General features: G+C 38.5%; 1 protein-coding gene across 1 annotated transcript in view; it reads right to left on the bottom strand.

Moving 5' to 3' along the window:
* Positions 1-17526, bottom strand: part of Setd3 (SET domain containing 3, actin N3(tau)-histidine methyltransferase) — an 81083-nt gene that overhangs the window by 49418 nt on the left and 14139 nt on the right. The window contains exons 2-6 of the mRNA XM_020176212.2: positions 16981-17090; positions 15222-15314; positions 12785-12933; positions 10724-10796; positions 10187-10443 (exon numbers count right to left, since the gene is read on the bottom strand). Coding sequence (XP_020031801.1) covers positions 10187-10443; positions 10724-10796; positions 12785-12933; positions 15222-15314; positions 16981-17083 — 675 coding nt within the window. The 5' untranslated portion in view covers positions 17084-17090. The remainder of the gene's footprint in view (positions 1-10186; positions 10444-10723; positions 10797-12784; positions 12934-15221; positions 15315-16980; positions 17091-17526) is intronic.

The following is a 17526-nucleotide window of genomic DNA, read 5'->3' as shown; positions in this document are numbered from 1 at the left end:
GCTAAGAGAACTGGCCTGCAGGTTCACATATGGCCATCCCAATCAGCAGAATACACCCTACTTTCTATAAAAATAGTAACTCTAGAGAAAAGATTTTAAGCCAGACTACTCTGCCCTTAAAACTGATCCCAAAATTAAGACCAGAAACAACTTAAAGACAATTACTTCTGCTCAGCAAGCCTCCATGATTAGGAGCTCCAGGCAGCTCTGGATCCAACAGAGCTACCCATTCCATGATGTAAATGCCAGAAGCATCTAGAAGGTTGCTTCACATCTCCCATGTGTACAATGGGGCCTCACCCTTCCCTCACTAGGTCACTGTAAGAATCAAAAGTGCTCAGAAGAGAGCCAGGGAAAGTCGTTCTTACTAAAATAATCATCGGCATTCCAGCAGCCATGGCAGTGTGAGCACGGTCTGCAGTCTGTCACACAGGGTCTTCCATCTGTAGTCACAGAGTTCCTACCATGTACACAGGAGCCATCCCAACCCACCCTCAGCCCTGCACTTCCTGTTCAGGACAACCTCACAGGTATACTGCAAACAACATCACTTACCTGAATGGAAAAGATTTTTAGCCAGGTCACAGCAACACCTAGAGAGCAGAAATCATTCTTGCCCTTCTATATCCCATAATTTCCACCTGGTTCCCATTACCACAGAATGCCAAGACCCAGTGTTCATTCATCTCAGCACTTAAAGCCCATCAAACTGGCCACCTCATCCTTACCATCAACACTGACTTTGTTCCTGTGCCCTCACTTTTGCTTCTCGTAACCCCTCAGTCAGTAGCTGTGGTGTTACCATGAAATTGACTGAGAACAAAATGTAACATAGAGAACACCTTTGTCTCCAAGGAAATATTTAGGTAGGAATAGGTCAGGAGAGTGGTACCAGGAAGCAGTGTCCACAGCTACTTTCTACTCTCAGCCTAAGTGAGCTAAAAATAAGTGATGTAAGTGCTATATAAAATAAATTGTTATTTTATATACCTCAGCACACTTAGATTTATGGTAAATACTGCATAAGACAGATACTCTCAAAATAGTTAAACAGGAGGAATCCAAATATCTTCATATGAAAAGTCATTTTAAATAATTTTTTCATCAAATAAATAACAAGAGGATTGGATTACATAACCCATCAACTAAATATCCATGAGTCTAAATGACATGAATAGCTGAACAAATTAACAATAAGGAACTGGGGACAGCTGCTCCTTAAAGTAAAATTCCAGTTACTACATGTAGAAAGAAAAACAGAAATAGAAAATTATTACTTGGCATATACCACAGTAATAACATAGGCAAGAATCAATGTATGGATGCAGTATATGAAAGTAGGATGAGAAACACTGTATTTACATAGTCACAAAGCATCCATCTATAAGGTACTCATTAATTATAAAGGGAAGGAAAGTAACTACTCGTGGAAAAACAAGTAATAAGCATACTGACTCATGTCCCAAGAAGGACACAACTTCACTTCTGTGGTTTTCTTGCCAAAAATGCATAAGCTCAGTCTAAGTGTGAGAAAATATCAGACAAATGCAAAAGAAAGACTTCTACAAAGTGGCTGGCCAATTGTACTCTACAAAAGTGCCAGAATCATGGAAGACAAGGAGGGGCTGAGGAACTGTCTTAGATTGGAGGAGACTGAGATATGACAACTATATGCGAGACTGGAAAAGAAACAAAGGACATTAGTGGGACAATTGGAGAAATTCAAATAGGGTTTGCGGACTAGTTAGTTGTACTGTTCCAAAGTTAACTTGTTGGCTTACATATTTATATTGTGGCAATGTAAAATGTTAGCTTTAAACCGAACTAGGTGAAGTGAATACAAAAGCACTATTTTTGTAACTTTTCTGTAAGTCTAAAATTACTTCAAAATAAAAGTTAAACAAAAAAACTTTGGGGGCTGGAGGTATAGCTCAGTGGTATAACTTAGAATGCATGAGGCCCTGGTTTTGATCTTTAACAACACACACACACACACACACACACACCCCTTTGCATCCCCAGAAATACAAGGTCCCTATCTCTAAGTATGATACTTCACACTTGAGAGATCCTTAATAAATGGCATTTATATTAATTAAATAATTAAGAAGATGTAATGAGTTAAAAACAAAGACGGGGTAAATAACCATAGGAAGAGTCAAGCTGGCTGGTTTAAGATGGAGAACTCTTATACAGTTTGCAGGAAGAGAGAAAGGAACCAATCAAGCAGAGGAAGCTGAAAAAGGAGAATTACCCCAAGTAGACTTCAAGTGACAATCTGGAGTACAACCTGTTGCATAAAATGGGAAGCTCCTGTACATAACTTCTGCCACCAGGGAAGGAAAGTGATATAAAAGCATATGTACACATGTATCTATAAACAGCTTTAGATTTTGGCTTTATTTTCCCATGAGTTATAGGGCTATGGAAGCTCTAAAGTAGACTAACCCCCTCCTCATCCAAAGTTTTGCTTTCCACTATTTCAGCAGTTCATGGTCAACTAGAGTTCAAAAATATTAAATGGAAAATTCCACAAATAATTCCTAAGTTTTAACTTGCACACACACATCTCAGTAGTATGATGAAGTTTGGTGCTGTTCCATTCTATCTGCCAGGGACATAAAGATCCCTTTGTTTACAGAGTATCTACAACATATATGCTACCCACTCATTAGTCACTTGCTAGCTGTCTAAGTTATCAGATCAACTATCACAGAACTCCAGTGCTTATGTTCAATTAACATGTATTTTACTTAAAATGACCCCACAGTACAAAATAATGATGCTGCCAAATTTATTATAGTGTAATTACTGCTCTATTTTATTATTGCTATTATTATTAATCTTTTATTGCACCTAATTTACAAGTTAAGCTTTATCATAGGTATGTATACACAAGGGGGGGAAACATAGTATATATAAGGTTGGGTACTATCTATAGTTTCAGACATTTGATCTTAAAAAGTATCCCCTGAGGATATGGGAGAACATGGTAAGCTAATACCTAAGAGTTTTTAATGTAATCTGGTGTACATTCCTGAAGGTCTTACATATTATCAGATTTCTATATGTAGATGAGAGCTTTACGAAAACACAGGCTAAACAGATCTCTGGAAGTTCACTTCTTACCCTATTGTGTGGCTCTGTCAGATGGAAATGGAGTTGATGGAAATGGGAGAAGCAACTATTTTGTATGTAGCCACAACTTCCATAGGATGTCAGGAACCAAAAGTAGCATCTTCTTCTGCCTTTTAGCAAGGCCCCATTTTCAGAGGTGGGCTGTAGCAGTAGCAACAACAACTGCGAATATGGCTGCTGTCTCTTCTGCCACTATAGTAGAAGTTGCCTATTTAAGAAGGATAGCCAATTCAAGATTGCCTTACTCCACCCTAAAGTATAAAGGCAAGATAAGTAGTAGCTTTCTACACTATGCTTGCCTTGAACTAAAATGCATGGTAGTTGCCTGGCACTGGTGGCTCACGCCTATAATCCTAGCTACTTGGGAGACAGAGATCAAGAGGATCATGGTTTGAAGCCAGCCCAGGCGAAACAGTTCTAAGACCCTCCCTCTCTTGAAAATACCAAACACAAAAAACAGCTGGTGGAGTGGCTCAAGTGGTAGAGCACCTGTCTAGCAAGCATGAGGCCCTGAGTTTAAACCCTGGTACTGGTTAAAAAAAAAAAATATATATATATATATATATAATGTATATATATATATATATATATATATATATGTATATATATACACACACACATATATATATACATGGCAGTTAATGCACAAATGATTTTCTCCACTGCATACAATGAGTACCATCAGACTGTACAATCAACACAAAAAAGGGAATCCAAGTAAGATGTGATGAATCAATGGGAAAACAGTAATTAATTTTATACATGCACCTTCATTCTGTTGAATTTGTGTACTTGCATCTATTTAAAAAGCATCATATTCAATCTCAACAGTGAAATAAAATGTGAATGTCCCTAAAATAATCTTAATCTTAGGACAAGCTAACACCCCATGTCACAGCACCTGACCTGTTAGATGGGGCTTATTAGAAATTAAACAAACAGTTCATTCTTAAGATCTAGTAATTTCTTTTTCTTTCACATGAGTAAAAAATATTTGGACTATTACTCAACTGATTTGCTTGACTTTCACATAATTACACTTTTTCAAAGCTGCATTTAAGTCAAGTCCTACTTTTCCACTGATTTCTAGCGCAAATGGTCATATATTGCCATGCAAAGTCTCAACCTGACCTTTGCTGTGTTCTGATCTACAAGGAGCATTTTCACAGGCTTAAGATAGTAACTGTTTAAAATGTATGTTCTGCCTTCCACCATCAATCTTTTCTTCTTCCATGGCCCCTGTTTCACAAACTGATGGAAATTTTACTACTACTTAGGGTTCTCAATCCATACAAGTCTTTTCCAGCACCTGGTTTAGACACCATTTCTAAACTTAGCTCTTGGAGCTCTGGTGTTGACATTCCTCAACCACCAAACTGCAGTACAGTGTTTGGCCAGCAGGTGCTGCAACTTAACAGCAGGTATATTCAGTTCCTCGGGTCTGAGGCTCCTGTTTGTTACACACTATAACCTAAAGGGTACAATGCATGCTGAGGTCTCAAGAATACAATGTAAAGCCTAGAAGGACTGCTGGAAGATCTTTTGGTCCAAGACTGTACTATAGAGGTGAGGAGGAGCAGAGGCCTCACAAGACTTTGTTTTAAATGAACTCTGTCAAACCAGATAAAGATAGGAGGTAACCTGATCTATAAAAGTATCTACATAAAGGTCCTTGAGCAAGGAAAAATGCAGGGAAAAGAAAGCACAGGAATTTTTTTTTTCTAATTTTTAAGCAAAGAGAGAAGACAAAAAGAAAAACATTAAAATACAAATACAATACAAAGAAATCAACCTAAAGGAATTTATAATTATTAGAAGTTAGTAATAGTGCTTTTAGAATAAAAATAACTGAAGTATGAAGCACAATGTAAGGCTAAATGTACTAATACCACTAGGATAGATCCTCCCAAGGACTAGAATCACTGCCATGGACATACAAAATTGAGTGGTGGTTGCTATCACCCCTAGACACACCAGAAGCCCAGGGCTGACTGCCATGGGGCAGACCCTCAAGTCAGCAGTCAGGTGAGAACAGGCTTCAGTTCAGTTCGGGCGAAGGGCCCCCAGGGAAATGATTCTAACTAGGAAATCATTACTAACAACTGCAAATAGGGTTCTGGAATTTGGACACCGGCCCCCCTCACCCTGCAATGATTTGAAAATGTTTGTTACATAATACACATGTGCATTTTTCTCTGGAGAAAGGGTCCTCAAGTCCCTGGAAAGGACTAAGAACCATGGGGGAGGGGCAGAGACCCTGAGAGCAGACCATTATAATGAAACTGTTAAATCTGAATGTAAACATGATACAATAATGTTCTTTCCCTGCATGATAAAGCCCTGATGAAGTGACCTACTAAAAAGGAGCAGAAACCTAACATCTGATCCCAGAAAAGCATGAGAAAGATATCTGGTTTGCTATTGAGATGGGAAATAATAATAATAGCAGTATAATGTTAACATCTCCATTTATTCTAATTTACCACTGAAGACTTTCGGAAGTGGTAAGAATATTCTAAAACTAGAAAAACAGCTAGATTCAAGAGATGGTTTTCAACAAGATAACTTTTGCTTAAATCTCTTTGTCAGGAATCCTAATGGACAAACCTTCTTCTTACCCTCTAGCCTCCACCTGAGCTGTTGGAGCTGACCTCATTCCTTTTTGTCCACCTCATTCTAGACTGCCTGGAACTCCTACTCCAACAGGCGCTTTTGAATTTTTATTCCTGGTTAAGAAATGTTCTAAAAAGCTCATTATTATGTATTTTTAACTTACAACGATCCCTTCTGCTGCTTATTTTTTGACCACAGTAATGATGGTCATATTTTCTTTATCTGAAAAAGAATTACAGCTAACTGACTGCACTGACAGGTTAGCACCCTGCATCTCACACAACACCATGAGACACCCTGAGTTCTTACAAGGGGAGTTGTTTTCCCACAGTGCCATCTGACTTGATGTAAGTCACTTAACACAATTTTAAAACTACAGCAAACATTAACATTTGTATGAACTTTTAAGATCTTAAAACACAAATCTAAAAATCAACAGAAACATGAGACTTGGAAGCAATTCTGAACTTGTAATGAGTCACTATGGGCGAAGACCCTAATCTTGCAGAAGGCTCTTCCTTATTCTTGGCCATACAAGGTTTTTAGGAGAAAAGGTTAAGAAATACTGACACAAAGTATTGCAGGGGGAGGGGAGAAGCATCTTAACAGTAAAAAATGAAACGGACTGAAGGATTCAAACAGAAACTGATAAGTAAAATGAGTGGAGAATTTCTGCAGGTGCTACACTAAGGGAACACAGATCAACTCATTCTGTCCACTCAGCAGTTCTGGGAGTCAGGCCCAGGAAAGAGAAGCCCAGAGACTTACGCAATGTAGCAGAGTGCCAAGCACTGCCACAGTGGGTAGAGCTCTAGTAGGCCTGCCCCAGAATCCTCCCTCTCAGTTACCACACTGCACTGGTAAAGGTGGCTTCATGCTTTGTGTCCATCGAGTTTCCCAAAGGAAACTGTAATCCTACCAACTATAGGCAATGGGGCTTGATATTGTACTTGGTAGTTTAACAAGCAATCCAACTGGGGCTCACAGCATGTTTTTGGTCAAGCTAAAAACTGGATCTTAATATTTTTATCTCACATATCAGGAAACAAACTCAGAAATAAAGCAACTAATTCCAAATTCCACTTGCCTAACAACTGAGATATGGATCAGGATTTCCACTCAGGTTTGTCTTACTGCAAGGCTTGTCCTCTTTCCAACAGACATCGAGCCTTTACCCAGAAGGCTGTCCTCTACTGCTTTGAATCTTTCTGAACCACATTCAGACAGGACCACCCAGTTCAAAGACAATGGTTCCTTTTCTCCAACACTCAAATGCCGCTTCCTGATGAGACCACCACCCCCCCCCCGCCCCCCAACTACCTGGGAAAGTGATCACACCCCACAACACACACATTTCACTTTCCCTGCCCAATGCATAGGGTCTGGTCTCAACTGGACTCCACCAAATCTGCATGGAGTAACTTGAATCTTACATTTACATTTTTTCATTGTTCCCCTATATTTTATCCTTACTAACTTAAACATCTCTGAACCTAGTCTTGTATTTGTAGATTTTTAATAAGTAAAGATATTTGTTACATGACAGTAAGAAAAAGGGGCTCTAAATACATTCTTCTAGCCTCAGCATGCACCTAGAGCCAGGGAGGAGCCTGCAGTTAGTTAACAGGAAGACTCTCACAGAATAGGCAAAGTACCTCACAACTACTGTCAGTCAGGTCTAGGCCTCCAATCATTAGAAGGGAATTATGGTAATTTTTTAAATCATCTAGGTTTCTGAAGCACTTTCTTCTGTATACATATACAAATACAAAGCAGGGCCTCTCAACCTTAGCACTAATGGCATTTTGGGCAGTAAAAGTCCTTATTATGGGAGCTGTCCTGTCTGTCATAGTAAGTTTAGCAGTGTCCCCAGACTAGAGACCAGGAGCATCCCCTACTCCTGTAACAGAGCGTTGGTGGCTCATGTCTGTAATCTTAGCTACTCAAGAAGCAGAGATCAGAAGGATCACAGTTTGAAACCAGCCCCAGCCCTAGTCAAATAGTTCCTGAAACCCTATCTTGAGAAACCCTGAGTTCACACTCCAGTACCACAAAAAATAAAAAAAATTTAAAAAATGTCTCCCAGGCCAAGTATGGTGGTACACACCTGTGAGCCTGGCACTCAGGATCTAGAGGCAGAAAAACCATAAGTTTCGGATATGTAGTGAGATGCGAGGATGTAGTTCAGTGGTAGAAAACTTGCCTAGCATGTGCAAGGCCCTGAGTACAATCCAGTCTCCCAATATTATCAAATGCCCTCTGACTAAGAACCATGGCTATAAAACAAAAGAATTGGTCTGGGGACATGGCTCAAGAAGTAGAGCATCTGCCTAGGAAGCACGAGGCTCTGAGTTCAAACCCCAGTACATCCTAAATAAATAAATAAATAAATAACAAAATAACTTATTTATGTGACCACAGAAGCATTTTGCTTCTTTTCAGTTTAATACTTCTGACAGAAAAAGATGTAGTCTGATTTCTAAATCATAAGTTTTTTTTAAATCCCCATATTGGCTTAATTGTGGGGAAAAAAAAAAGCTAGTATTTGATGACCTAATAATTTTGCATCTGTATATACCTTATTCAACATTTGTTGTTTAAATTTTTTAATAAAAAGGAATAATTGACTTAAAAACACTAGCTAATCAAGAATGTGGTTATTTGTAAGGATTTGAGACCAGTCTGGGCAACATAGTGAGATTCCCCAACTCAAAAAAAAAAAAAAAGATATTTTTATATTTGTGTTTATTATAAATTAAACAGGTTGTTCTTATTAGTCACGTGAAAATTTTAGTACTTTTGGAAAAACTACTCTAATTCCAGAGAGGCTACCAATACTACTACTTACTACATAGAATGCAGTATAATTCAGTCGCCTTTACCTCTTCTAAGGTTTATTTCAGGGAGTTAAGAGACTTGGCTCTTAAACTGACAGAAAATGATTCCATCTATTTTAGTGACTCACATCTATGCAAAATCTCCTTAAATTTTGAAGCAAAGCTGTACTAGTTAGTTAACATGAAATAAACAGACCAGTGAGTGCAACAAAATATCCAAAGATCACTCATGCCTGGCCAGCTGTCAGAAGTCTTGTCATTGTTCTAGAATTCCTAGCCTGACAAGAGAACCTACTGCTCACAGAAGAGGATACCAGCAATTGTCAACCAATCATAGCCTAGATTTGGAAAACATGTTAGTGAGAAGAGCCAATTTGCAGTTAATTGTTCAACTATAGGAAATGAACTGCACTCATAAAATTTAATTTTAGTTATTCAAAATACACAATTGAGAACTAGGAATAAAAGCACAACCATTTCAGATGATAAAGAGCCACAGCAACCTTTACAGTACAGGACTGTAGTGCTTACTAAATGAAGGGGCAAAATTTTGATTTGACCTCATCACTAGTTTTTAAATAAAGAAAACTTGAAATAAAATCTGTATACATACTGTATGATCATATTTAATGAATTCCTAGCATTTAAGGATTAGAAAAGCAAAGTGATTTTTACTTGAGGATATGTCATGTAACTTTTGACCTAATCAAAGTATTTGGTAGGGGAAATACAACTCTGAGCGTAATATTATTGTTCAGTAAACATGCTGTAAAGTAAAAATAATGAATGGAAAATAGTATTACACAGCATGAAGTAAGATCACCACTTCTTGCAATAAAACACAGCAGGGACAGGCCATTTAAGAAACAACAAAATGAACCTGATTCAGATTGTCAAGTTGCCCAAGAAAAGGGAAAGGGGACATGTAGTTTCATTCCCACCGCCCAGGGTCCATTCCTAGCATTGAGAGAGTAGGAGACAGAGACACACCACTCCTCAGCTCAGTGGGGCACCCTGCAGCACTCACCCTGAACCTTTCAACTGCTGTGCAACTGGAAATATAAGATAAGGGAGCCGAGCCACCAAAATACAGAAAGGTATAATCAGGTATAATTTAAGATCACAACCTTCTAGAGATTTTTATATGACAATTTACTTAGAACTAATTAAAATGTAATACACAATACACCCTGAAAAAACATAAGCAAACTATATTACAATTTACTAAATTGTCAATATTTTACTACTAACATATATACGAGAAATCCAGAAATGGGTTTGCATTTTCTTGGAAACTTTACACACAGAGCCCCTGTTTGTGTCAGATACACTTTATAGCTTTGAAAATCTCATCATAGGTTTTTGTTTTCAAAAAGATTAGTGACTTTAGTAACTCACAACTTGCTTATATTAACACTTGATACTGATGAAGTCAGATACATTCAAAACTATACTGCAGTGGTATTTCTATAAAAATGGAAACACTGAATTTACTGGAATATTTTTAATTTAAAAAGCAAAATGTTCAAGTAACCTTCACAAGATGTCAAATGGAACATACATGCAGTCAATTCCCCTTTCTTGCCCACTCTGCTCACCTGAATGACTTTATAGAAATAGGCATACTGTCGAGCTGTGTTTTTGTACTGGCTGAAGACATCATGTATAGCTTGTGTCGACTGAAGACACCGAACTTCCTCTTCTTCAAAGTACAGAGGAGTGTCATATTCACTGGGGAGGGTCTGAATGTAGGGCTGCCAGAAAGAGTTGGGGCTAGCTCGCTCACACAACAGATGAAAAGCCAGCGCGATATTTCCCATGGCTTGAAGAATTCGGTCTTGAGAATATAAGGGCCCTGAATTAACCCAGAAGTTAGCAGCATAAGTTCCATAGACTTCTTTAAAAGCAGGCATTCAAAATATATATTGAAATTATGGAAAAAAGTAAAAGGTTTTGTAACATTTAAATTCATGTGCATCTTTCTCTGGACATAAAATGGGAAATATTTAATGAGGATTTGAAGGATATTTTACCAGTTAAGAAAACAACGAAATACACTCCTTATTGTCAAAAATGGAATTTTATATACTTTTGTCATTTGTACTTTGCCTTAAACAAACAGAAATTATTCTCACCCAATACTGAATTTTTAGCTGATTCAACAGTCATTAGTAATTTTCGTGGAACCCATAAAAATAATTCTTCTGCCTAGGGGAAAAAAATAAAAAACAGTAGAATCATCAAAACATGTCAATCTTCAATCCAACTATGTCTATGGTCAGAAATCCAATCACACATGAAATATGACTTAAGGCTGCACATCAGTGCTTTTTTTCCAAATATCAGATGTTTTTAAATGTAAGCATTTATATTATAAAGTAGAACATAGTATAAAATCTTATTTCTAGTAGAAAAGCTGAAAACTCTATACACTGTATAGTTATACTGAGAATGCAAATAATCAAAAAAATGAACATTCAACTTTAATTTGAAGCAAATATAATACTTGGAGTAAGGCACAAAGGGTGCTTATTTTATTGTTTACTGTATTTAAATTTTTAAGTTCTAAAAACAAAACAAAACAATCTCTGCCTCCAATAAAAACCCTAGTTTGTCAATGCAAATTGCTCCTACCACTGAGATCCTGAAGTCAGAGGGACATTCCTTCCTCTACATACTTATCTTCAAAGCATAACACTTAGAGGGCAAAGGCACAAACTTGTAAGACAGACTTTGGCTTACTAATTTTTTTCCTAAAGTACTGTGTCATTTTTTGGAAACATGAAATACTGCTTTTTTGGAGGGTATGTTCTGAGTGTTTATCTATACTGTGTAAAACATGCACACAGCTCTCAGCCACGTGGGAATATGGCAAGAAGGATGCTGTTTGCAACAGAAAGAAGGCCCTCACCAGATCCAAACCATGCTGCCACCTTAATCTTGTACTTTCCAGCCTCCAGAACTCTGAGAAATAAATGTCTCCCAAAAAAACACATACATAAGATATTCTGGACTGTATCAACACTAATGAGGCTTCTCACCTGATACAAAAGAAGGGCACATGACATCTTGCCTTTGCCAATGTCTACTATTTGAATCATTTTCTGTACCTTGCCCCTTACTAAAGAATATAAGCAGCACAAAGGAAGAAACCCAGGTATTTTTTTTTTAATCTGGTATAATAATAAACAAGATACCGCTCAGGTAGTAGATATTTAACAGATACCTAATATGCCAGTAGATGCTTTATCAGTGTATCAATGAAAGATTAACCACAGTTTGACCAGAAATGCTGCTGGAGGTTTGAAGGGGCCCAAATTAATAATACTCATTTCTTCTACCTACGTTCTGAACTGACTGAGAGAGATGCAAGAATACAACAGATGGTCACCCAAAATACCACCTACTGAGTTTTAGAAGTAGACAAACTCCCCCACCTAGTTACAAGCATACCCCCTTACGTGGGCCTGCCCCTGCGAAGCTTAGGGGTGGAAAGCACAGAACAGAATGAATGCCCAGGCAACCAGCTCCCACCAAGAAAATGGCCAATCCAAGTCCCTTCTCTCAAACTCGGACTGTTATCCCTCCCCTTTAGGAAAAGCAGGTGCAAGGACAAGAGAGAGGCCAGGAATGCTGAGTTACTACTGCGTTACTAGAAGGGCTGAACACAGAGAAAAGCATTTTCCCCTAAACAAATTGTCTATTTCTCCTCTCCTCTCCCTATCACCTCTGGTGCTGCCATTCCCGAGAGTGGCACTTTCAGCTACTCAGTTATCCAGAACAAGAGTTAACACCCTCAACATGGTCCATCCTCTACCGTATTCCTCTGATCCATCATTAAGATCTTGTGTGCTTTCCCTCCAATCATGAGTCCGCATCCTTTTCTTTAGTTAAATCTCAAAATCCTATGAGACATGTTCCATGGTCTATTAACAAAGGTGTGGAAATGTGAACTGACTACCCCAAGGTGTTGTGAAAAGCACAACTCCCCAGTACAGCTAGTGGGGCTGCCTAAAACTCTGGGCTGACGCTCTTCCACTCCTATATGGACAGGCAAAGGGACCACTGCCCACAAGGAGGGGGGATGCTGACTATTTGTCCACACAGCTCTGGACAAGCCCCAGGCATCTGCCCCATGCCCTTTGCCCTGACACCACAACACCTGGATCTTTCAGACCAACAGTTTTTAAACTCACCTTGATGTCTCTTGTTGCTCTCAAACCAAAGCCCTCTTCTTTGAAGTTAACCATTTCAAAACCATCGACAGAAGCCCCATTTTCAGATGCCCATTTCATTAGATCAGGAAAGTATTCTTCTCTTTTTCCATCAAAGGTTACAGACAGACCTATATTATTCATGTTTAGAAAATAAGAACTGCTTTTAGGACATGTATTATTCACATGGCTCTCAGAAAATAAAAACAGAGCACAACTCACACTGGGTCTAGTCTTAACACCACCTTGAAATAGTCAAAACCAATCACTACGTAGTCATGGTACATATCTCAACAAGCTCAAAGAGAGGCAAATAAAATCCTACACTCCCTGTCAATTAAGCCAAATATGTCCTGGTACTAGGTGATAGGAATATTGAAAACAAGGTACTATTAGTTAATATGATGGCAATGGGAGAAAAGCCTTGGTTACCACCACAGAGCAGCTTTCCTTTCAAAAGTCCAACATGCTGAGCTAGTAGAGTGCCTGCTTAGCAAGTGTGAGGGCTGAGTTCAACCAACAGTATAGCAAATTAAAAAAAAAAAAGTCAAAATAATGTAACACACCATCTCTCATACTCACATTGGACTTAACAAAAATAAAAACAAAAATCAGTAATATGTAGTTACCGGGGAAGCTAGAAAGGATGAGACCTAGGAGAGGATGAGAAAGCTCCGCAGTCCTGACATTAAGAACATAAAACTACAGTTATAACACAGAACACTGTAGAGCAACTTAAATGAGTCATATTTGTAAGTGTCAATGCAAATAAAACACAAAATATAATGCTATGTCTTTTTAAAAATGAAGTAAGACACCACTTATACAAATTCTTAAAAGACCAATTACAACTGTATATGGCTGTATTTGTAGCTTTATGGGATTGTACATGGAGCAGAAAAGCATTAACAGTAAAGATAAATACCTCTGAAAGAGGAAGGGAATGGAATAGGTAGCAGTGTGGGGCTACAACTCTTATCAGTAATGTTTTAGTTATTAAAAACAAATACAAATACAAAAGCAAAACAAAGGATAGAGGGAAAGGGAAGCAGATGAGCAGGTGGGAAAGAAAAGAAAGAAGGAAGGGAGGAAGGGAAGGAAGAGAACAAGAACCAATAAACTTTGACATGTGCTCAATTTGGGGCTATATTATTTTCTGGGCTTTCAGCATGTTTGAATAACTCAAAGAGATGAAAAGTCATGCATTAGAAAAACCCACTAACACTTATCCATCATGTTTTGGAAACAAGCACTCTAGTAATATAAGAAGCCAAGCATGTAACCTAGTTCATACCTGTGGCAATGTTGCCACCCTATACAGTTGCCTGGCACACTGCAGTGCCATGCCATATATGCAAAGATACTGCTGAAGAAGTCTAATGATTTGAACTGGAGATATTCTAGGGCAGAATTTACTCCTCCCTCATTAAGACTGGTGAATGCTCTAACTTCAGTGTCAGCCATGATGAACAGTATCTACTCAAAAGAAAAACGGGATATACAAAGATTTTTTTGGCTGCCTATTTGGTGAGAGAGCATTAGCACTATCCACCATTTAGTGCAAGTCAACACATTAGATAGGAACCTGTTCACCAACTGGGAGTCTGAGCCCTTCTAAGCTAAAGACTATAATATGTTTATAGATGTAGAGCAAACAGAAAATAACCCTCTCTTTCATGATGATAAGAAAAGGAGTATAAGGTTTTGCTCCTCCTCCAATGCATGCTCCTTCTTATGTTTTCTCCTTCTACCTTCCATGGGCTCTGCATACCAATATTTACTTTTCATGCTTTATAAAACAAAAACAATAGCTATATTAAATAAGCTTTTTCAAACTGACACTTAGCCCCTTTGCCAGCTTCACCGAGAATCATTAAGATGGCTACTAAATACACCCCATAAAAACACAGCTTAAGGGTAGGAGATATTGATCACTAACACTTATCCAACAGGTGCAAGGCTCTGGATTTGATCCCCAGCACTGAAAAAAACAACAAAAACCCATACAACTTAAGAACTATAACTCTATCTCTTAATCAAAATATGTTGGAGTTAATCATAAACACCTGATAAGACTTTATAATCAATCAGCATGTATTTGTGTTGGTCATATAGTATCATGCACTATTCTAAATCACCAAAGAAAAATTCATAATGTAAAAAAATAAATAAAAGCTGCATCATTCTACCCCTCATATGCAAACATTTTCCCTCCTAAAGTTCAGTATTTTACCCTTTGCTCTCAAAAGCAGGAGCAATCCTAACAGTCTCCCGGTGAGTGCTCTTTCTCCTGGCCTAGGAGCCTTTCTATAGCTAGGCTATGGTAACCTGAGACCTTTACTACTCTCAAAACCCTCTGACCCAAGCCAAACTTCCACATGACATTGTTAAAGTATGATTATCATTGTAACAATTCTACCTTTTTGCTTTTTTCGTATTTTCTCAACCAGAGACCGGATTTGCAAGTACTCTTCCCATTCTTTTCCTGGGCCAGGTGCAGGACTGCTGCATTCTGTAACGTAAGGCCACAGCATGAAATACTGTTCTTCAACTTAACCCACTAGTCCGCAGAAGGAAGAGTTGTTGGCTTATGTTTAAAGGGCAGAGCTAAGGCAACCATGATGATATGTATAAAGTGGGTACATAAAGCATGCAAACCCTCTGAAACCTACGTATGTCCCTCACTAAACTGTGACCCAGAGCCCCATGTGAGCGCCCAGCTCCCATCCAAAAGTATTCCTGCTACTCTAATACCTTTCCTTAGAATATCCCAATAAACAGGTAAAATCTAAAAGCTAAACTAAAATGTAAACTAGTTCCCCTGAACTCTTCTAAGTGGTAAGAAGAAAATAATACTAAAAGTCAATATATCTTTCTAGCTAACAATGGCTCTCTAGGGAAACCAGTTAAATTGGATATAAAGACAATTAGTCAACAAATATTTCATATGCATGTGTACATCAGTATATTAAGCTTTCTGGGGGAGTTACTAAAGAGATGGCATAGTCACTGCTAAACAAGAAGCTAAGATTCTACTCTCAGTCCTGAACCGCAAGACCAGCACCCCAGGCTGGGGCTGTCAGAAGGGCTGCACGCTGGCACTCTGCCTATTGGCAGCACTTCCTTCTTAAATATTAAAAGTTTAAAAAGAGAACCCTTTTCCATGCTCCTGCTAAACTTATTGCTCACTTTGCTAAGAAAAAGAGTATATATGGCAAATAATTAACATGAACTGGTTATGTGCTGACTCCTAATTATTAAGGTTAACCAGTCTGACTTCATTCTTCTCTCACCAAGCACTGACTGAAGCCCTGGAATTCAATGGTGAAGAAAACAGGAGCCTAGATAAAAGCTGCCTACTGGCCAGGGGGAAAAAAACAGATGATGGGTGGTAAGATGGCTCATACGGGTCATGAAAGTTATCAGGGAGGGACTTCACTCTAACTTTGCCGCTGCCTGCTTTCTGGCAGGGAGAAAAGCCTAAATTATTGAGATTGAACTGTCACATAATCTAAACATAAGGGGCAAAGGTTAATGAAGTGATAATAACTAACTCTGAGGTATCTGTAGCACCAATTTAAAAGTTATCAAATTATACTAGCTTACAAAAGCAAGTATGGGTACTTAAGATATTTTACTTCCTTGAATCAAGAACTTTCAGGCTCCAGCATGTGAAAACCAGAAGCACTGTTATGTAATCTGAAAATAAAGGTGAGCCACTCTAGGAGGGCTGACTCCCTGGAAGGCATGCTAGGATTGCCTGGGGCTGACAGCCATGATATATCTTCACATGCCAAATCTCATGAGGTCCTCGTCATACTCCCAGAAACAGTGATCTATGTTTACTGATAAGAACACTGAGCCTCAGTAGCTTGCATGAGGCCATGCTGCTAAAAAAGCAGTGGAGCTTGCTCCTGTTCCTGGGACTCCTGGGAGGACCATGTTCTGTGGCTCTGAAACAGAAGGTCTATATTCAACAGTTATATGCCCTTACAGGAACCTGTATCTCCATCTTTACAGAAGAGACTATAAGTTAGGGAATATGGCTAGGAAGCTAGGAGTGGAACACAAGCTGGTCTGATACACGCTCATGTTCCAGGGAGCCCCACACTCAGCACTGGATGTACAGAGGAAAGTACTGCCACTACATGTGGCAGGGACAGCCAAGGCGCACTTACTCTGCAAGAGCTCACTGGTCAGATTCAGGATTTCCTTCGGTGACACAGTGGCTGTAGCCCCAGTGCCTGATTTCTGAGTTTTCACTCGACTCTTCTTACCCATTTTCTGGCTACAAAGTGAAAAAAAAAAAAAAAAAAAAGACAAAAAAGAAAATATATTATCAAAGCACAAAAATCAAGTAATAAAGCAGACATAGTAGTGTCTTGTCTCGCTAGGATCTTACCTCACATACACAATGTCCTGAAGTTTCCTTCCAGAAAAAATGTATAGTATTAGGATTTGAAGGTTCACAAACAACAAAAATAATCTATGTGGCAATCTCAGAAAGAAAAACTCATTCCTTTTCACCTACAAAAACTGAACTAGAAGCAATTTTTACTCTAGAATTTTTTATATAGACCTCATAATGCACACAAAAATGTTTACTCCATGACACTATGGAGACAACACTGATGTGCACACCAGAGACACACACAGTGGGATAAGGGGAGAAATACTAAAATAGCCTCTGCCATTTTTCTTTAGAAGAATCATTTCCCAGTAGC

Source organism: Castor canadensis, chromosome 3 (genome assembly GCF_047511655.1).
Source record: "Castor canadensis chromosome 3, mCasCan1.hap1v2, whole genome shotgun sequence".
NCBI classification, from domain to species: Eukaryota; Metazoa; Chordata; class Mammalia; order Rodentia; family Castoridae; genus Castor; species Castor canadensis.
The sequence above is the reverse complement of the archived record's forward strand: the minus strand, read 5'-3'. Positions and strand labels throughout refer to the sequence as shown.